This window comes from Phoxinus phoxinus, assembly GCF_949152265.1.
Source record: "Phoxinus phoxinus genome assembly, chromosome: 22".
NCBI lineage: Eukaryota > Metazoa > Chordata > Actinopteri > Cypriniformes > Leuciscidae > Phoxinus > Phoxinus phoxinus.
The window spans coordinates 2,668,650-2,690,183 of NC_136897.1; the positions used below are offsets into that span (position 1 = coordinate 2,668,650).

Genomic DNA, 21,534 nt, shown 5'->3' on the forward strand with positions numbered 1-21,534 from the left:
ATATTCATTATAAAAATATATCTCAGTTTCTGTTTCGAAGATTTAAAGGACATGAGAGTGGGTAAATTATGTCAAAAAAAAAATTGGTGAACTAGCCTATCCCTTTAAATACTGTGTAAGTTGGATGATGCTGATATTAATTATAGCTGTGGGGGAAAAGAAATACTAATAAATTTCAATAAAATGATCAATGCTGCGGTATGAGGAGGGACAGAGTGAATGGATATCAACATTGTGTCATTTTGTTTTGGTCCAAAGGGAATTTCACAAAAAACTAAAACTATTGAAGAATAATTATCTAAAATGTAAGTCATTAATTTTAACTTATTTTTTTAATGAACTCAATATCACATTTGAAAGCGTGCAGATACCAGCTAATGTCAAAGCTCACGTTATGTGCCTGATACTGAATGCCTGAATTAGGTTTTAGGCTACTAGGATATTTGAGACATCCATGTCCGGGACTCATCGACCTTATAATCCGTGCCTGTACAAATAATAGCCTATGCACAGCTGTAAGATTCCCTCCTTCCTCTTTTAACACAAATACTGGATCGGTTTCCCAAACTTGTCATTTGCTTTCGTTTTCGCTCAAACACCAGTTGATGCAGGTGGAGATTTACAGCTCAGATTCACACAGCTCAGAAGACGGTAGGTGCCGTTAAATTACCATTTTTATTCTTATTAGGCTGTTGTTTAGTTATTGTGTCAGTACTTTTGCCGATAGTGACCTACGTATAATCCAGAAGTAATATTCTCGAGCTGCGCTGTTAATAATTAGCCTACAATATAACAATATTGACCTTGACTTTGATCATCGACAGTGTCTGCAGTGAATATAAAACTACAAGTGTGAAGACGAATCAAGACTAATCAAATTTAAATGAAATGTTTGAACGTGTTTTTTCCCCCCACATCTCATAGTAGACAGTGAAACGAAAATGAAACTAAATGTGCTTGATATTGACAAAAATGCGAGTTACAATTAAACGTTGACATTTTAGTGTTAATTTTAGACCATGTTGACGGTCATTATAATGTAACTTTCTGTTTGGCGTTAACTAAGTTTCAATATTTCTTAAATTGTCTTACATTTCAGCCAGCTAGTCTTTGAAGCTTTTTTAAAATGTTATTTATTTTTTACTTGTAAAATAAATAAAACTCTTTCCCTGTTATTTACTAAAGGCTAAAGTTTTCATTCAGTTGCTGATTGGAGATTCTCTCGCACAGTCACTGCAGGCCGAACGAATGGAAATTGACGAATATGTGAGTCATTTCAGTATTTATTTATTAATTACACACATGTTTTGTTGGGACTTTCAATAGACATAATGGTGTTTATACTGTACAAACTGTATATTATCTGCCCTTACACTAACACTACCCCTAAACCTACACTTGGTTGTTTAAACCCAAATTTGGGTCAAACATGGACGAACCCAACTGTTCAGTTAAAAATGTTATTAAAAAACTTAACCCAACAATTGGGTTTATCAATATTTGACACAAATTTGGGTTGAAACAACCCAGCATTTTTTTAGAGTTGTACCATCACACAAAACATTCTGCATTTTTACAGAAATGCATTTTTAAAACACACACACAGCATGTATCGATTCACAATTTTATGGCCTAAACCAAAGGGAATTTATCGAGGTTTTTTTAAACAAGGAAACATTGGTAAAGCTAAAGAGAAAGAATAAACGTGTTTATTCGAAAACTATACAAACACACACACAAATTGGGGTCTAAAGGTTGGAGATATATTGAAAATATGTGATAACACAAAATTAATAAACAATAATGATTCATGCATTATACAAAAGGTCATATTGACTTGCTTTTGCTTCCACTGATGTTCAAAATATGCTCAGGAAGATTCTCAAATCATGCTGAATAATAACTGTAGGTTTGCTTTGTGTTACTATTTTTAGTCACAAACGCTTGACAGCTTCCGTTCTCCTGATGGAACTTGTACACTAAAATATAATTATGTTACACACTAAACAGTCAATTTCTCCTGACATCTCTATACAGTCAAGTGTTTATGGTTTTCTTAAAGGGTTAGTTCATGAACTAAGTCCACTTTCTCTTTTATAAAATAGTATTGCTGTTGTTTAGACTTAAGGCGAACACTGCCGTGTAAAGAGTAAATACGCCCTTTGACTGATGAGCACATGACTCTAGTCTAGATAAATGTCATAGGTAATTTAGCTAAAGCTACAAGCTACGATGATCATACAGTCAGTGCGGGCAGAACAATTCACAAACAATGCTGTGGTTTTCCTGTTTCTTTCTGGAGCTATGGAAAGTGTACAATAGAAGGGTTTTGCAACCTTATAAAGTAACATCAAAATTAAAATTTTACAATCAGATCATGTAGTTCTTATGAAGATAAAATAGTGATGGAAAAAAAATTCCACCACAAACAAATTGCCATGTGTACAGTATGTCTTGTTTACTTTTGTTTTTATTATCTCTACTTTACCTTAGTTCCAGGTCATTCATTGTCATAGTTTTTAATTAATCCCTTGATTACTCTGTGTTTATAAGTCCCTGGTTTTCTCAGTTCAATGTTCTACGTTGTTTATGTTAATTTTCTCCCAAGTGTTCTCCTGGTTTACGGGTTATGGATTTGCCTGTGTTTGAAATCGCTCTCTTGAGGACCACACAAGGGACTTTTTAAATCTGTCGTGCCTCACCCACAATCTGGAGCAATATCAAGCCATGCCTGCCCATGAAGGGTCCTCTGGGAAACGCCTCCGCATTTGTTAGTAGGTTCTGGTGAACAACGGATAGGCGTTTACAATCTGCCCCGCTGAGGAGGACATCACCAGCCCCACTCCAGACCCAGAGCCCAGCCAGCCGCATCCCACGCCCTTCAAGGACGAAACGGCAGGATCCACCTCAGACACGGGCGCCAAGCTTGCTGCAATGCCAGCGCCAGAGACAACGCCTGAGCCAATCCTCACCCTGGAGCCAGACAGAAAGTCTGACCAGGTGCATGAGCCGGTAATATCGTCCATCCCAGTGCGTATCCTGGAGTACGAGGGCGTGGAATGGAGCCCGAGGCGAGTGCATATGGACTCTGGGAAAGTTATGAGTAAATGGAAAAGGATATTCCTCTGAGTCTCCAAGTATTCTGCGTCTCCTCTGGGCCCCGTCCCGCTCAGCTCCAAGTCTCCTGCATCTCCGCTAGTCCCGCTCAGCTCCAAGTCTCCTGCATCTCCGCTAGTCCCGCTCAGCTCCAAGTCTCCTACATCTCCGCTAGTCCCGCTCAGCTCCAAGTCTCCTGCATCTCCGCTAGTCCCGCTCAGCTCCAAGTCTCCTGCATCTCCGCTAGTCCCGCTCAGCTCCAAGTCTCCTACATCTCCGCTAGTCCTGCTCAGCTCCAAGTCTCCTACATCTCCGCTAGTCCCGCTCAGCTCCAAGTCTCCTACATCTCCACTAGTCCCGCTCAGCTCCAAGTCTCCTACATCTCCGCTAGTCCCGCTCAGCTCCAAGTCTCCTACATCTCCGCTAGTCCCGCTCAGCTCCAAGTCTCCTGCATCTCCGCTAATCCCGCTCAGCTCCAAGTCTCCTACATCTCCGCTAGTCCCGCTCAGCTCCAAGTCTCCTGCATCTCCGCTAATCCCGCTCAGCTCCAAGTCTCCTGCATCTCCGCTAGTCCCGCTCAGCTCCAAGTCTCCTGCATCTCCGCTAGTCCCGCTCAGCTCCAAGTCTCCTACATCTCCGCTAGTCCTGCTCAGCTCCAAGTCTCCTGCATCTCCGCTAATCCCGCTCAGCTCCAAGTCTCCTACATCTCCACTAGTCCCGCTCAGCTCCAAGTCTCCTACATCTCCGCTAGTCCCGCTCAGCTCCAAGTCTCCTGCATCTCCGCTAATCCCGCTCAGCTCCAAGTCTCCTACATCTCCGCTAGTCCCGCTCAGCTCCAAGTCTCCTGCATCTCCGCTAATCCCGCTCAGCTCCAAGTCTCCTACATCTCCACTAGTCCCGCTCAGCTCCAAGTCTCCTACATCTCCGCTAGTCCCGCTCAGCTCCAAGTCTCCTGCATCTCCGCTAGTCCCGCTCAGCTCCAAGTCTCCTGCATCTCCGCTAGTCCCGCTCAGCTCCAAGTCTCCTACATCTCCGCTAGTCCCGCTCAGCTCCAAGTCTCCTGCATCTCCGCTAGTCCCGCTCAGCTCCAAGTCTCCTACATCTCCGCTAGTCCCGCTCAGCTCCAAGTCTCCTACATCTCCGCTAGTCCCGCTCAGCTCCAAGTCTCCTGCATCTCCGCTAATCCCGCTCAGCTCCAAGTCTCCTACATCTCCGCTAGTCCCGCTCAGCTCCAAGTCTCCTGCATCTCCGCTAGTCCCGCTCAGCTCCAAGTCTCCTGCATCTCCGCTAGTCCCGCTCAGCTCCAAGTCTCCTGCATCTCCGCTAGTCCCGCTCAGCTCCAAGTCTCCTGCATCTCCGCTAGTCCCGCTCAGCTCCAAGTCTCCTGCATCTCCGCTAGTCCCGCTCAGCTCCAAGTCTCCTACATCTCCGCTAGTCCCGCTCAGCTCCAAGTCTCCTACATCTCCGCTAGTCCCGCTCAGCTCCAAGTCTCCTGCATCTCCGCTAGTCCCGCTCAGCTCCAAGTCTCCTACATCTCCGCTAGTCCCGCTCAGCTCCAAGTCTTCTACATCTCCAATGATCCCACCCAGCCTCCCACCCACCCAGCCTCCCTCTCCTATCTCTTCTTCCAATAACAGCCAATCCTTCGGCCCCACATCCCCCGGTTCCCTTCAGTCCCTCCGCTCCCCCTCTGTTGACTCCGCTCTACTGCATGGATCTGCCTCTGGTCTTCTGGTCTTCAGCTCCACCTTGGCAAGGGGATCCCCTGGCTCCAGCTGCCAAGCCTATCACTCCACCTCGGCTCGTTGACCAGTCGGCTCCGCCTTGGCTCCTCCCTCCCTCGGCTCCACCTGGGACCATCGTCCTTACGGCTGCACCGGGCCCCCTTGTCCCTCCAGCCTGCCTTGGTCAGATGTTGCTCTGCCTGCGCCACGGACCTCTGGGCCTTCAGCTGTGGTTCCTCCCTCCACCTCTTCGGCTCCATCGGACTCCGCCTTCCCACCGGCTCTGCCCTGGTTGTGGCCTGGAGCACCATCTAGCCATTCCTGCTCAAGGCCATCCTCTGGATCACCATCTGCAGATAATAATAATAATAATAATAAGTTTAATTTATATTGCACTTTACACGTGAACAAACATGTCTCAAAGTGCTACAGTTGCACAGGTAAAAACACAGATCATAAAAACAGTAAAAAACAGCAAGAAACAAAATTATATTAAGAAAATGCAGTAAAAAATAAGTAGGTCTTTAATTTGTTTTTAAAAACCTCTATAGACTGTGGCGCCCTCAAATTGTTGGGGAGGGCATTCCACAGTCGAGGCGCAGCCGCCTGGAAGGCCCTATCTCCCATAGTGCAGAGTTTGGACTTGGGGACCTGGAGTTTGTGGTTGAGGAACGGAGATGTCGGGTTGGGTTGGGTCTATTTATGAGTTCTTTGAGGTATAATGGTGCGCTGCCATAGACACACTGATAGGCCAGGAGACAGATCTTATACTCAATCCTGAACCTAACAGGAAGCCAGTGAAGTTTATGGAGGATGGGTGTGATGTGCTCAAATTTGCGCACCCCCATCAGGACCCTGGCAGCGCAGTTTTGAATACTCTGCAGTCTCTGCAGGCTCCTGCCAGGGATCCCGATGAGGAGTGCATTGCAGTAGTCGAGCCTGGAGGAGACAAAGGCATGAACCAGCTTCTCTGCATCGGAAAGAGAGAGGGAGGGGCGGAGTTTGGAGATGTTCCGGAGGTGAAAGAATGCAGTCTTACAGATAAGTTGGATGTGGGTGTTAAATGATAGGTGGGGGTCAAATCGAACTCCCAGGTTTGTTATAGAGGATGTGAGAGGAATGTCGTGGCCAGCAAATGAGTAAACAGTCAAGGGGGAGGATCGGAGTTGGTGTGGGGTCCCAATGAGGAGACCTTCAGTTTTGGAGCTGTTTAACTGAAGGAAGTTGTCAGTCATCCATGCCCTTGTCTCCTCCAAGCAGACAGATAAAGTGGAGAGTGATGATGCGGAAGATGTGGGGTCCAACCTGACATAGAGCTGAGTATCATCAGCATAGCAGTGGAAAGCAACTCCATGCCTGCTGATGATGTGGCCCAAGGGGAGCATATAAATGGAGAATAGAGTGGGGCCAAGGACCGAACCCTGAGGCACTCCACATGTAACTGTGTGGGGCCTCGACCTGGCTCCCCCCAGGGCCACATACTCAACTCTATCAGTCAGGTAGGACCGAAACCATTGTAATGCTGTGTGTGAAAGATCCCTGGACTTCCCTCTGTTTCATCTCTCTGCTGGACTCTCATCCTCCACCAGAGCCTCCTCCATTCTTCTGCCGACGTGAGGTCGCTCCTTTCCGGGAGGGAACGTAATGTCACAATATCACCGTGTTTGGACTCAGTTGCACTCATTTCCCGACACTAGTTTTACCGTCATGGTTTCTAATTTGATTTATCATCACTGTTATCGTTAATCACCTCGATTGTCTGTTTATTTTGTCCTGTGTTTTCAGTTCACCGTTGTCCGGTCTCATTCATGTATGGTTGTGTTTGCTTGTTGTTCTTCATGTAGATAGATATTCATGTAGTATATTATTAAACTGTTTGAAATCTTTATCTCTTTGTTCGTGTTTATGCAGCAGAACCTTGACAAATATATAAATAGGGTTTCGTTTTTAAATTTGCTACTGAAATAATTTTTTTAAAGTTGTTTTAAGATGGTGTTTTTTTTTCTTCTGAATGTTAGGACTTATATACGGCAGGAGCTGAAGGTCAACACTCTGGAACAACTTTGAATGACATGATGCATCTAAACTTCACAATGGATCGAACACACAATTCAGACTCGCTGTCAGAAAAGGTATTGACTAAAGAGTAAAACTTGAGCCTTCGATTCTCCGAGGGGCATTATTCAACCAGAATCTCTATATATATTTATTTATGATTAAACGTCAAAGTATAATGTATCAAATAATATAAAATGCTTATCATAAAACTTTTAAAACAACCATTTTACAGATACATTTTATTTTTCAAAAAATATTTTTCATAGTTTTGCTAATTACACCCTTCACACCAGTTTGGAGATCTTATAACTCAGCAGGTCATTCTTTCAGTTTTTTAGAGCTGATGATGGACTATCGTGTCTGATTTTTCTTTTTGCAGCCATTTGTCAAATCACAAATACAAATTACAACTAACAAACAAACTGCTCATATAATACAAACCATGTAAAATATGAAAACATTTAGTACTAATGCTCAGGTGTAGTTTATGGTCTGCACTTGCTACACTTCTACTTAAAATAACTTTACGTAAACATTACTCAGGTTGGCACTAAGTTGGGTATTTTCTCACATATAAATTCAGAATCTGCATTCATAACTATTTTCCCATCAACAGGACATTTATACAGCTGGTTGTGAAAATCCACAACCTTCAGCACCACTGGATGTTGGTAAATTCATAATCAAAGTGGACTGGAGAGAACCATTTCCAGAGAGATGGAGATTAACATTACAGAAATCTCTTCAGAGCTGGTTTCTCAAAAGGGAAGGAAAAGCTGATGTCCTCAGCCTTAAACTCATGGATGACCCGTCCTATGCAGAGGTGCAGATCACACCATCGACAGGTGACATGACAATTCACTTGAATAACTTAAATCTTGTGGATGCTAGTTTCTGAATTAACTAAAATACAAACAGTATTTTGACATGTACACAAGGGCAAATACCAGTGCTGGTGGGAACATTGCTGGTAATAAACATTACACTTACATATTACATTTTTAGAAGTAATGAGTAAGTAATAAAGTCAAGTGTTACTGCAAGTTACAATTGACAACAATCGTTAGTCTGATCCAGTCCGTTTAATTTAGCTTTAATGAGTATCAAATGATTGAACAGATGATGTGTTTAAAAAGTAAAAATGTCCATCTGTCATGCGAGAGATGCGAGTTGATTTATAAGCCCAGGCTAAAATTAATTACAAACAAAGGAAAATGAGCTCTCTTTACAAATGTAATATAGTGTTAAAGCAAATAAATCTGCTTAAAAATGAAGGGGGAAGCAGCACTGAAACTTTAATGGTGGTAGTGTTATACAAATGGATGTTGTGTGGTTAGTGTGAGGAGTTTGGTGTCAATATGGCAAATCGTTGCAGACTCAGAATCAGCTTGGCATCATCCATCAAATTTGTTCGAGAACGGTTTGGTCAATCAAAAAGCTTTTAAAAACATCTTGCCGGCATGGTCTGAAGATAATCGGAGCCGATTTGACTAATGGCACTAATAGCATAATTGGATTAATTTCTCTCAGTATGACTCAAGCAAGTTTCATTAAAATAGGTGAAACTTATCATACACTATTAGCATTTTTTTTTTATTTCTTTATAGATTTTGACCAGAAGTCGGCACTGTTCCGGAACTTTTTTAATAGATTAAGGCCATGGTGCCGATGACCCGTTTCAAGTTTTTTAATGACGCGCTAATGAGTTCGTAAAATACTGCATTTTACATTAAAATTCAAAATATCTGCCTCTTGACATTATGCCATCAGTTGCAATGATTTCCCAATGAACGTTTATCAGAAAGCATTTAACTTTTTGCCAGCATGGTCTGAAGATATAAGTTTGACAATCAGACAAACCTTCTAGGACGAGGTTCAATCGTCTTGAAAAATATTTTTTTTTCTAGCCCTTATGGTTCAAAAGTTATTAGCATAAACATGAGTGCAACCTTGGACAGTTGGTGGCGCACTACAAAATTGCAGTGTGTTCAGACTGTCGTTTATTTATGTGTTAAAGTTCACAACTTTCCCACAAGCTGTTCAATGTGCTGGCATACACTCAACAGTGGAAGAAGCAGAAGAATAAGGAATAATAAGAAGAAGAGGAACACTAAAGGATATAATAGGTTCCTACACACCTTCTGTGTTTATAATGAACGGATTGACTGAAGCAGACAAAGCTGCTTTGCTCATTTGTGTTCAGAGTCTTGATCCAGTCTTACATAAAGGCATCTTAAGAGAGTCAGAGATAGGCTGGATAAGATGGCAATGCCAGAAGACTGTAAACACCCAGAACTTTTCCCAATGGGGATCATCTGTCAACGGTCTTAATCAACCACATTCATCATCAAACACACATGAAACATCTCCTATAGCTCAATCTGCCACTATTGTTGTACTTGTCATCAGTGATTGAAAGCATCAGCAGGACTGATCCCTCTCTCACACACAGATCTGCTGTATCCATTCCAGTAAAATCACTTGCTACTGATCATATAGTGGATTTTTACATTTTAAATAAATTGCATATAGGTTTAAACCTGTCACGAAACTCGTAGAAGCAGAGACGTCAGTCGGATCTAAATGCACCAGTAGATTTTAATTACACAAAACAGGATAAACTTAGAACAGGAACATGAACACCCACATGGATAAATACATACAATAACTGACCAGGAACAAGAGAGAACACCGGGTTTAAATGCACAGAGGAAAACAGGGAACGAGACACAACTGGGGCAAATGACAACAACGAGAGGGACCATACAAACTAACAAGGCAACACACCCGAAACAAGGGAACTAATAATTAAGCAAGCTAGGGATAATTGAATACAATAAGCAGAGGCAGAATCAAGGAAACTGAATGAAATAAAACAAAGTCCAAACACACAGAAACATGACCAAAACAGAACCTGGTCGTCACAAAACCGCATAACAGCATTTCCATCCATCCATCCATCTTCTTCCGCTTATCCGGGGCCGGGTCGCGGGGGCAGCAGTCTAAGCAGGGATGCCCAGACTTCCCTCTCCCTAGCCACTTCCTCCAGCTCTTCCGGGGGGACTCCGAGGCGTTCCCAGGCCAGCCGGGAGACATAGTCTCTCCAGCGTGTCCTAGGTCTTCCCCGGGGTCTCCTCCCGGTGGGACGCGCCCGGAACACCTTCCCGGGAAGGCGTCCAGGAGGCATCCGAAACAGATGCCCGAGCCACCTCAGCTGACCCCTCTCGATGTGGAGAAGCAGCGGCTCTACTCTGAGTTCCTCCCGAGTGACCGAGCTCCTCACCCTATCTCGAAGGGATCGCCCAGCCACCCTGCGGAGGAAGCTCATTTCGGCCGCCTGTATCCGGGATCTTGTTCTTTCGGTCATGACCCAAAGCTCATGACCATAGGTGAGAGTAGGAACGTAGATTGACCGGTAAATCGAGAGCTTCGCCTTGCGGCTCAGCTCTTTCTTCACCACGACAGACCGGTACATCGACCGCATTACTGCAGAAGCTGCACCGATCCGTCTGTCAATCTCCCGTTCCATCCTTCCCTCACTCGTGAACAAAATCCCAAGATACTTAAACTCCTCCACTTGAGGCAGGAACTCTCCACCAACCTGAAGTAGGCAAGCCACCTTTTTCCGACTGAGGACCATGGCCTCGGATTTGGAGGTGCTGATTCTCATCCCAGCCGCTTCACACTCGGCTGCAAACCGTCCCAGTGCATGCTGAAGGTCCTGGTCTGAAGGGGCCAACACGACAACATCATCTGCAAAGAGCAGAGACGAAATCGTGTTGTTCCCAAACCCGACACCCTCCGGCCCCTGGCTGCGCCTAGAAATTCTGTCCATAAAAATTATGAACAGAACCGGCGACAAAGGGCAGCCCTGCCGGAGTCCAACATGCACTGGGAAGAAGTCTGACTTACTGCCGGCAATGCGAACCAAGCTCCTGCTTCGGTCGTACAGGGACCGGACAGCCCTTAGCAAAGGACCCCGGACCCCATACTCCCGGAGCACCCTCCACAGGCCGCCACGAGGGACACAGTCGAATGCCTTCTCCAAATCCACAAAGCACATGTGGATTGGTTGGGCAAACTCCCATGAACCCTCCAGCACCCTGTAGAGGGTATAGAGCTGGTCCAGTGTTCCACGCCCCGGACGAAAACCGCATTGTTCCTCCTGAATCCGAGGTTCTACTATCGGCCGTATTCTCCTCTCCAGTACCCTGGCATAGACTTTCCCAGGGAGGCTGAGAAGTGTGATCCCCCTGTAGTTGGAACACACCCTCCGGTCCCCCTTCTTAAAAAGAGGGACCACCACCCCGGTCTGCCATCCCAGAGGCACTGTCCCCGACCGCCACGCGATGCTGCAGAGACGTGTCAACCAAGACAGCCCCACAACATCCAGAGACTTGAGGTACTCGGGGCGGATCTCATCCACCCCCGGCGCCTTGCCACCGAGGAGTTTCTTGACTACCTCGGTGACTTCAGCTTGGGTGATGGACGAGTCCACCCCTGAGCCCCCAGCCTCTGCTTCCTCAATGGAAGACGTGACGGCGGGATTGAGGAGATCCTCGAAGTATTCCTTCCACCGTCCGACGACATCCCCAGTTGAGGTCAACAGCTGCCCACCTCCACTGTAAACAGCGGTGGTAGGGCACTGCTTTCCTCTCCTGAGGCGCCGGACGGTTTGCCAGAATCTCTTCGAGGCCAGCCGATAGTCCTTTTCCATGGCCTCACCGAACTCCTCCCAGGCCCGAGTTTTTGCCTCCACAACCACCCGGGCTGCAGTTCGCTTGGCCTGCCGGTACCCGTCAGCTGCCTCAGGAGTCCCACAAGCCAACCAGGCCCGATAGGACTCCTTCTTCAGCTTGACGGCATCCTTTACTTCCGGTGTCCACCACCGGGTTCGGGGATTGCCGCCTCGACAGGCACCGGAGACCTTACGGCCACAGCTCCGAGCGGCTGCTTCGACAATGGAGGTGGAGAACATGGTCCACTCGGACTCAATATCTCCAGCCTCCCTCGGGATCCGGTCGAAGCTCTGCCGGAGGTGGGAGTTGAAGATCTCTCTGACAGGAGACTCGGCCAAACGTTCCCAGCAGACCCTTACAGTACGCTTGGGTCTGCCGAGTCTGTCCAGCTTCCTCTTCCGCCATCGGATCCAACTCACCACCAGGTGGTGATCAGTTGACAGCTCCGCCCCTCTCTTTACCCGAGTGTCCAAAACATACGGCCGCAGGTCAGATGAAACGACCACAAAGTCGATCATCGACCTACGGCCTAGGGTGTCCTGGTGCCACGTGTACTGATGGACACCCTTATGTTTGAACATGGTGTTCGTTATGGACAAACCGTAACTAGCACAGAAGTCCAATAACTGAACACCGCTCGGGTTCAGATCAGGGGGGCCGTTCCTCCCAATCACGCCCCTCCAGGTAACACTGTCATTGCCCACGTGGGCGTTGAAGTCCCCCAGTAGAACGACAGAGTCCCCAGTTGGAGCACTTTCCAGCACCCCTCCCAGAGACTCCAAGAAGGCCGGGTACTCTGCACTGCCGTTTGGCCCGTAGGCACACACGACAGTGAGAGACCTATCCCCGACCCGTAGGCGCAGGGAAACGACCCTCTCGTTCACCGGGGTAAACTCCAACACATGGCGGCTGAGCTGGGGGGATATTAACAAACCCACACCAGCCCGCCGCCTCTCACCATGGGCAACTCCAGAGTGGTGAAGAGTCCATCCTCTCTCAAGGAGTGTGGTTCCAGAGCCCAAGCCGTGCGTAGAGGTGATTCCAACTATCTCTAGTTGGAACCTCTCAACCTCACGCACAATCTCAGGCTCCTTCCCCGCCAGCGAGGTGACGTTCCACGTCCCTATAGCTAGTTTCCGTGTCCAGGGATCGGGTTGTCGAGGCCCCCGCCTTCGACTGCTGCCCGATCCTCTCAGCACCGGCCCCTTACGGTCCCTCCTGTAGGTGGTGAGCCCACGGGAAGGCGGCCCCACGTCGCTTCTTCGGGCTGAACCCAGCCGGACCCCGTGGGGAGAGGCCCGGCCACCAGGCGCTCGCATACGAGCCCCAACCCCAGGCCTGGCTCCAGGGTGGGGCCCTGGCTGCGCCATGCCAGGCGACGTCACGGTCCTTGCTTTGGTGTCCATCATAAGGGGTTTTTGAACCGCTCTTAGTCTGACCCGTCGCCTAGGACCTGTTTGCCTTGGGAGACCCTACCAGGGGCATAGAGCCCCGGACAACATAGCTCCTAGGGTCATTCGGGTACTCAAACCCCTCCACCACGTTAAGGTGGCAGTTCAAGGAGGGGCATAACAGCATTTTATTCATTTAAATTTGTCTAATTATTAGTGTTATTTCTTATTGTTTTAAGACTCTAAATTAAATGTACTCTTATGTTCTGCAGCTCTAGAAGTGTTCAAAAGCCTCACACATTTGTCTCTGAGGTTTAAACATTATAAGGATGGTACGTTTAAGGAAGTGACTGCATGGATTGGTCTGGATGAAGCAAGTTCTGTGACTGTTCCTCAAACGTCCATGCTAAAGGACAACGGAGCGCCTTCAGCTAAGGTATCATTTTTACTTTGTGTACAATCCCTTCATAACTGATCATGTTTTTTTTTTTGTTTTTTTCATTGCTGAGTGAAAAAAGCCATATGCATAACCAAAATAGTTTGCAATATGCAAACTAAATAGTTATAGCAACTAAACTATTTCTGTTCAGACTCTTAGTAGAGTAAGTAGGAATAATACTAATCTATGATTAATATAATTTGGTGTTATATTAATTAAAATATTTCCATTTTACTTAAGTCCTTTAATCAAATCCCATGATATGTTTTTAGGTGATCGGTTCTATGCCTGTGACTGCAGCATCAGAAGACACAAATAATGTTGAGGACGTGTCTGCATCTAATAGAGCTGAGTCCAGTAAAACTGCGATAATGACCCCTGATACACCAGCTGTACTGACTGTACCGCTCTATCCATTCTGGTACATGCATCACGCTTACAGAAAGGAGTTAGAACAATTTGAGAAACAGCATGGAGTCTCTATTTGTGCAGAAGTGTCAGTCTCAATCACACATATCCAGAGCCCAAGCCCTGATTCTGTGTCTAAAACCACTGAGGACTTTGAGAAACTTGTTCAGGGATGTGTTGGTAGTTTTAGTGATGCTGCCATTAATCATAAGGACTTGGATTCAGATATTGCGAAGGTGGCCCTTCGTCACATCCAGTCAGAGGAGGCAAAGATGATGTTCACCATGTCTGCCGGTGACTGCCTGTTCTTTGGACCGAAGACTCTTACAGACGTGATTAAAAGAGAGATTAAAGGAACAAACAAAGTGGAAAGCCAATTCAATGACAAATCAAGTCAAATGAATAAAGACAACAACTTTTCTCCACATAGCAGGTCTTCATTTAACATGGACACAAAGGATCTTCCAACTCATCTAGAGATGGACAAGGTTCATTGGGATCTGATGAAACTTTCCTATAAGGACCAATTATCTCAGCTTGAAATAAAGTACGGAGTGTCATTTAATGAAGAAAAACAGCAGAACAAATTAACCATTAAGGTTCAAGCTCGATCCAAAGGAGTTCAACATACTAATCTTGAAAGTCATGCCATCAGAGCTTTAACACAACTCTACCAGAAACTTGCATCAGCCGCCGTCACCTGTGAACTCAAAAACCCTACAGACGCAACTCTTGTGGGATCAGCCGTAGAGAAACTTCAGCAGGAGCATCATTGTGTTGTTGCAGAAGATGCATTGAGTCGCTGGAGGCTCGTTGGACTGCCGGAGCATCTCGGTCCTGCCATTGCTGAGATTGAGAAGATGCTTCAGAAGAGAGTGTTTGATGACAAGCAGAAGAAATCGATTGGTTATTCAGGGGACGTTCCTCACGCAAGAGGAATCAAATGGAATCAGACGCCTGATTATAGACCAGGAGCAGTCGGAGGATCAGTACGGGGTGAGCGATTGAGTCTTAGAAGACAAAGTGAAGCGGACACTGGAGTCAATGAAGAATTAAAAGACCGTTCTAGACATAACAGTAAAGATGCTCATGCTGAAGAGGAGACATGTCCCATTTGTATGGAGAGTTTCACCGACAAGAGAAAACTGAAATGTGGGCATGGATTTTGCCAGGAATGTATTCGCTTGTCAGTGGAGAGTCTGGGATCTATCTGTCCTGTGTGTAAGGAAGTCTTTGGGAAATTGGAGGGAAACCAACCGTATGGAACAATGCGTGTGAAAAACAGCAGATCGAGTCTCTCTGGATACCCAGATTCTGGCACTTTTCAAATCTCCTACGGCATACCCAGTGGTATTCAAACGGTAAGAACATGTAAAACTGAACTGTGATCAAAAATCAAAATCAAAGCACTTGGCTCAAGGTCTACAGACTGTGCGCTCCTAATAAACCACTCCTGGCACATGGGCTTATAGACCTTTCACACAGCTTCCCTATTTGTGACTGGAAATACACAACCGTCGTGGTAATCTTCTTCCGGTTGGGGCAACAAGTAAATAAATGGCGCCAGCAACGAGCAAGAGTTATTGTAGCGTATTGATACTGACCTTTTACAGTCTATGATACTGACACGCAAACACATGCACATAAACACAGACATTGCCAGAGATAAAATGTTAACTGGTAAAAGAGGTGTTAGTGTGGCCAGTAGGGGGCGCTCACCCTGTGGTCTGTGTGGGTCACACAGACAAAAATCAAAACAAAAATCCCAGGATGTCTTTCGAAAGAGTAGGGGTGTAACCCCGGCATCCTGGCCAAATTTGCCTAGTGGCCTCTGTTCATCATGGCCTCCTAATCATCCTCCTATATATACTAATTGGCTTCATCACTGTCTCCTGTGTCTCCTGTGGTGGGCGTTCTGGCGCAATATGGCTGCCGTCGCATCATCCAGGTGGATGCTGCACATTGGTGGTGGTTGAGGAGATTCCCCCTTCTATGTAAAAGCGCTTTGAGTGTCCAGAAAAGCGCTATATAAATGTAATGAATTATTATTATTATTATTATTAACTGATGATGATAGCATTCGGCTAATAATATTGTCACAAGACGTTCACTTGGACAACCATAGACAGAACAAATTGATACCATAATGCTTCATTAAAAGCAGACTATAAAGCTTTAGTAAGGTAGTCTATATCCTCTCTACTATGTACATTATGTCTAAGTGGACACGCTAATGATTTGTCATTCTAGTTAACAGGTCAGTAACAGTTAGCCTGATCGCTCTCTACCTTGATACTTATGGAAAAATTCGTACCCTTTATAGGGCTGTGACGGTGGCAGTTTTTTTTTACCACCGTGGTACCACTACCAGCGGTGGTTTGGGGGTTGTTTTGGGGGGGAAATTAAGTCTTTATTTGAGCAATTCCATCAAAGAAACAACACACTAAAGCATGCAATGCATTGAAATAAATATCAGTAAATAATGGTAACTTAAATAATATAATAAAGTTAATATATATAAAAAAAATTGTTTTATATTTCCACACAAAGACGGGTGATACAGCCGCTCTGCGCTTTGAGAGGGATGTGGGACACCAGCAGGAAAGAGACCATCGATCTCTTTTCTGATATCTTCATGTTTTCCACTTGTAGTAAATGGTATGAGCGAATTTTATCTTCCACTAGGGCAAGACATGTAGGCTATGTTTGATTTTGCGCTGCCAGAGAAAGCGAAATTAAAATCACCCGCGCGTGTGAGACACGGTTTACAAATAAACTTGACACGCCACATGTCTAATAACAATCACAAACTTTGTTAAAAAGAATTTGACGTGCAAGTAAAACTATAGAATATCGAATAGGTTGTGCGATTATTCTCTAAAATAAAATCTCCATGTTTTCGGTGCTGATGGTGACGCGTTAGTGTAATCAGAGGGTGACGCTCCCCACATAACAGCTGTCACAAAGAACTGGCTAAAGTAATAATTATGAATGTCAAATATAGCAAGGAGACATTTTAATATTTAATATTGTAATATTTTACAAATCCGTTAGCGAAGTTGTGTAGACTCTCTGATCCATTTTCTCTTGCCCGGGTATGTGTTGACCCTTAACAGGAACTCTGCTTCCGCAACGATTACGTATTTCCGGTTATTGTGTGAAAGGTCTATCGGCTGTTCTGTTCCTGAAGGTCCACTGTCCTGCAGAGTTTAACTCCAACCCTATAATTAAACACACCTGGGCCAGCTAATCAAGGTCTTCTTCGGGATAACTGGAAAGTTCCAGGCAAGTGTTTTAGGGCGGGTTTGAGTTACACTCAGCAGGACAGGATTAGATTGTGTGATTCTTCAACGCCCTGCTGTTGAAGAAGCACACAAACTGCAGAAAAAACAAACACACAATAAAAAGTAAAGATAGATTCTACACTTCTCACAATTAGGTTTCTGGTTTATAAATGACAGCTATCTGATATCTGTGACCTCCTTGTAGATCCTTTTCTATTTTTACATTGATTTGTTTAATATTATGGTACAGTAACATATCTTTTAAAAATATTTTTTAGAAGAAGCATCCAAACACAGGAAAGCACCTCGGTCCTGCCATTGCTGAAATCGAGAAGAGGTTTCAGAAAAGAGTGTTTAATGACAAGCAGAAATCGATTGGTTATTCTGAGGATGTTCCTCACGCAAGAGGAATCAAATGGAATCCGACGCCTGATTATGGACCAGGAGCAGACGGAGGATCAGTACAGGGTGAGCGATTGAATCTTAGAAGATACGATTATGGACCAGGAGCAGTCGGAGGATCAGTACGGGGTGAGCGATTGAATCTTAGAAGACAAGATTATGGAATTTTAAATGGGATTAGGGAAGAGTATTAATCTGGCTCATTATGTGGATTATGTGCTGTGGCTGTATGGCTCTCCCTACACCGTCAGTGAGGTGGATGAAGACCACGGTGCCATTCAGTATCAGCCCCCCCGTCGTCTGCCCTTATCCCCGAGTACATCAGCTCAGAACTTCTCCCTAGTCTGTCCCCTCTCCTCATCATGCCTGCCAAGGACCAAGAGCCAGAGCCCATGCCAGTCAAGGACCCAGAGCCCACGCTCAATATGGAGCAAGAGCCTGTAACCATGTCCATCTCAGAGACAGTCTTCCACCACGTCCGGAGCTGGAGCCTGTAGCCATGTCCATCTCAGAGACAGTCTTCCACCACGTCCGGAGCAAGAGCCTGTAACCATGTCCATCTCAGAGACAGTCTTCCACCACGTCCGGAGCAAGAGCCTGTAACCATGTCCATCTCAGAGACAGTCTTCCACCACGTCCGGAGCTGGAGCCTGTAACCATGTCCATCTCAGAGACAGTCTTCCACCACGTCCGGAGCTGGAGCCTGTAGCCATGTCGACCTTGAAACGGGCAAGTGAGGAGCTGTTAATAGACTTTCATGCTGAGCCAGTTCCAACCATAGTTTCCAACCTCGAAATTCTTCATCCTCTGCCGGCCACATCCGGCTGGATTGAGGTCCCAGTCCTGTCCGAAATCCTTCCTCTCCCAGTGTTTATTTCCAGCCTTCAAGCTCCTTACTCCCAGCCACATAGGCTGGCCCAAGTTTCCTCATCATGACCCTAGATCAGTGTTTCCCAAACCTGCTCATGAAGGACCCCCAACTCTGCATGTTTTCTTTGTCTCTCTAATCAAACACGCCTGATTCAACTCATCAGCTCATTAACCCATGTGATAATCAACTGATGTGTTGAATAACCGAAAGCTCTCACTGTTACGTCTAGCTCCTTGGCTCATCCCCTTCCGCCGGATCCATCCAGCTCTCCGGCTCCACCCTGGGCGTCCCGGTCCTCAGCTCGTTATAGGTGCTCAGATTCAGTGGCTCCACCTAGGGCCTTAAAGCCCATGATGCCACCTCGGCCTGTTGCCCCATCCCCTTCTCCCTCGGCTCCACGGTGGTTCGTCTTACTTCAGGCTCTGCCGGGCTCCCTCGTCCCTCCGGATCCGTCTTGGTCAGGTGTCACTCTGGCTTCACAACAGACTTCCAGGTGCATCTCTCTCACGCTCCCTGGACTGAAATCTAAACTTGCAACACCAAGTTATTTCCGTATGTCATTGCTGGGGCGTTTCATCATGTCTTTATGATAACAGCAGTTTAACCGTCCAAAGATCAATGTTCTCAGCAGCTCTGCTCAGTCCTTCTGTAGTCAGGAGTGTGGTGGGCAATATGAGGTCTGTCTTCAGGGTAAAACCAAAGAAAGGTCCACCACCTTTTTCACACAACAGAAGTGTGAAGTGACTTTTATGCCACTGTGATAAAGGTTTTGACTTGTGTAGGTGATTTTACTGTTAACTATGTGTATTCAGACCCTAACTAGTTAAATATATATATATATATATATATATATATATATATATATAATATATATATATATAATAATAGAACTAAAGATGTTTTTATTTCTAAAAAAAGAGGATCAGTCTATTTTCTCAAAGGAGTATTTTATAGTCCAACAAAATATGTGGGACAAACAATGAGCTCTGATATGATGCAGAGTTTAGATATTTGTGTGTAAACTGAAAATGTTACCAACGGGTCGGAGATTAAGAATGCCAAGTTGTAGATTAAACCGGTTTAAGAATTCATTAATTCCTTCTGCAATTAAGATATGAAATATATATATATATTTTTTGTACTTGGATTTATATTTGCATTTGTATGCATTTGTGACGGACATATTTCGTTCCTTTTGTCTTTGTCTCTCTCTAATTTATGTGTTATGTTGTTATTTTACTATATGTTTTGTGATGCAGTGGCTGTATTTATGAGCCCAAGACAAATTTCCCTTTGGCACAATAAAGTACACCTTAACCTTAAGTCTTGCGTGTCTTATCCTGCATTGTGTATAAATAACTCTGTCCCAAAGATTATTAAAAGAAAATGTACTTTATTCCCAACAGCAGGATTCATGTAATCTCTGATTCCACTCATATTGCTTTTGATATGATTATCAAGAGCAGGTTTCAGAAATGTGAAAGAGCACTTATTCTGCACCATTATCTGCTTCATACTTTCCAAAGATCCTAGAGCGAGACCCAAGAATACCTGTGTTTTCTCCATACATTGGACATCAATGGCCTTCAATGTTGTTTGGTTCCCAACTTTCTTCACAAAACGTTCTTTTGCATACGAAGATTAAATATATGCATACAGGTTTGGAAAAAACACGAGGGTGAGAAAATGATGACAGCATTTTTGGGTGGACTGTCCCTTTAAGTGCTAGGTGTCGTCCACATGTCTAACCAATAGGGGGAGCCCGTGAACTGAATAGTTAGAATGGATCAATATTTTGTATTGGCACAAATGCTTTTTATAACAACTAGTGTATGCTAGAGGCTAAAAAACACTCATGAATAGCATTGAATCTATCAGCTAGCCTAATTAAAACAACTAATCAAATATTTATCACACTACGGGAACCACACTTTTAATTGTACATACAATTAGAAGATAAAGACTTAATTGCATGTCTAAATAATACAAATACTTTATATATTACCTTTTTGATAACATAGTAATGAAATGCCACAATTAAATTAAATTGAAAGGTCACATGACACTTAAGTCCCCCTGTGGTGAAAATCTAGTTTTTAATGTTGTTTATGTGTCTATGTGGTGTGTTTAATCTGCTTTAAGACACACCATGTGTAAGTTCATAAGTGGACAGCATTGCTGAGTATTTTCTGCTTAAAACTGCAGTGAACCAAAGACAGTCTCAAAAACACGCTTTGAAATCGCTGGTGTTTCTGACGTCACAAACTATCTTGTAACCAATCAGATCAAAGTGTGATCGTCAACCAGTGGATCTCTGAGTGAGTGAGTGAGTGGAGGCGGGGCTCATTTGCATATTCATAGCACCGCGTATAGCCTGCTACTAAATAAAGCAATGGTGTGGAGTAACATTCAAGCTATTTTAAGGAATTAATAATTTCTGTCATTTTGGTGATCAAAGATGAGTTTTAAGGGATACAATTATTGACAGGAGGACTTTAAGTAAATATTAAACTTATGGAGTATGGAGAGTATATGGTAAACAGTATGGAGATTTTTTTGTAAACGGAATTAGCTATTGCAGAATGCATAACTGAGTTGTAATCCACATGGTAAAAAAAATGCTGCGAATATTTATCACAACTTAAAATCCAACATTGTTTCAACTTTAAAAAGTATGTGTTCATGCTTGACTTAAAATATTAAGTTTAGTTTAGTTGGATATTTAAGTTCTCAACTAATTTTGAGTTGTTATAACTAATCACAGCCACATTTTTTACAGTGCATCCATACAATTAACATGCTCTGCTTTATGAAACCCAGACAATTTAATTCTACCTTCTGGAAATGTTCTCATGCAGCTGAAGAGAATGAGGAAGAGAGTTATTGAAACTGAAAAAAACCCCTAAAAATAGCCAGTTAAATGATCCTCCATTGGTCATGTCTTAACAAATAGAAGGGAAAAAAAATCAACACTATTGTATACTTTCCCTTGGACTGAGTGTTTTCGAAATATCAGCAATGGCCACATCCTTGTGTTCATGTTCTTATATATGTTCTAGGCCAGTGTTTCCCAAACCTCTCCTGAAGGACCAACATTGCACGTTTTATTTGTCTCCCTAATC

The 21,534-nt window shown here is 44.5% G+C and overlaps 1 protein-coding gene across 1 annotated transcript; it reads left to right on the forward strand.

Annotated features, from left to right (window-relative positions):
- The first annotated feature begins 1,191 nt into the window (after positions 1-1,191).
- Positions 1,192-19,733, forward strand: LOC306990581 (uncharacterized protein). The gene is made up of 8 exons (XM_079597594.1): positions 1,192-1,266; positions 6,839-6,952; positions 7,495-7,723; positions 13,281-13,444; positions 13,720-15,216; positions 17,418-18,005; positions 18,219-19,234; positions 19,301-19,733. The coding sequence occupies exons 1-6, from the start codon at positions 1,249-1,251 to the stop codon at positions 17,733-17,735; spliced, it is 2,340 nt and encodes a 779-aa protein (XP_079453720.1). The 5' UTR covers positions 1,192-1,248; the 3' UTR covers positions 17,736-18,005; positions 18,219-19,234; positions 19,301-19,733.
- Positions 19,734-21,534: the final 1,801 nt, after the last annotated feature.

What these genes read in the sequence shown, in the direction of transcription:
- LOC306990581 (XM_079597594.1), top strand. An exon ending in GCAGATCACACCATCGACAG is followed by an intron (nt 7,724 to 13,280) that starts GTGACATGACAA and finishes TATGTTCTGCAG; the next exon opens with CTCTAGAAGTGTTCAAAAGC. An exon ending in TACCCAGTGGTATTCAAACG is followed by an intron (nt 15,217 to 17,417) that starts GTAAGAACATGT and finishes AATATTTTTTAG; the next exon opens with AAGAAGCATCCAAACACAGG.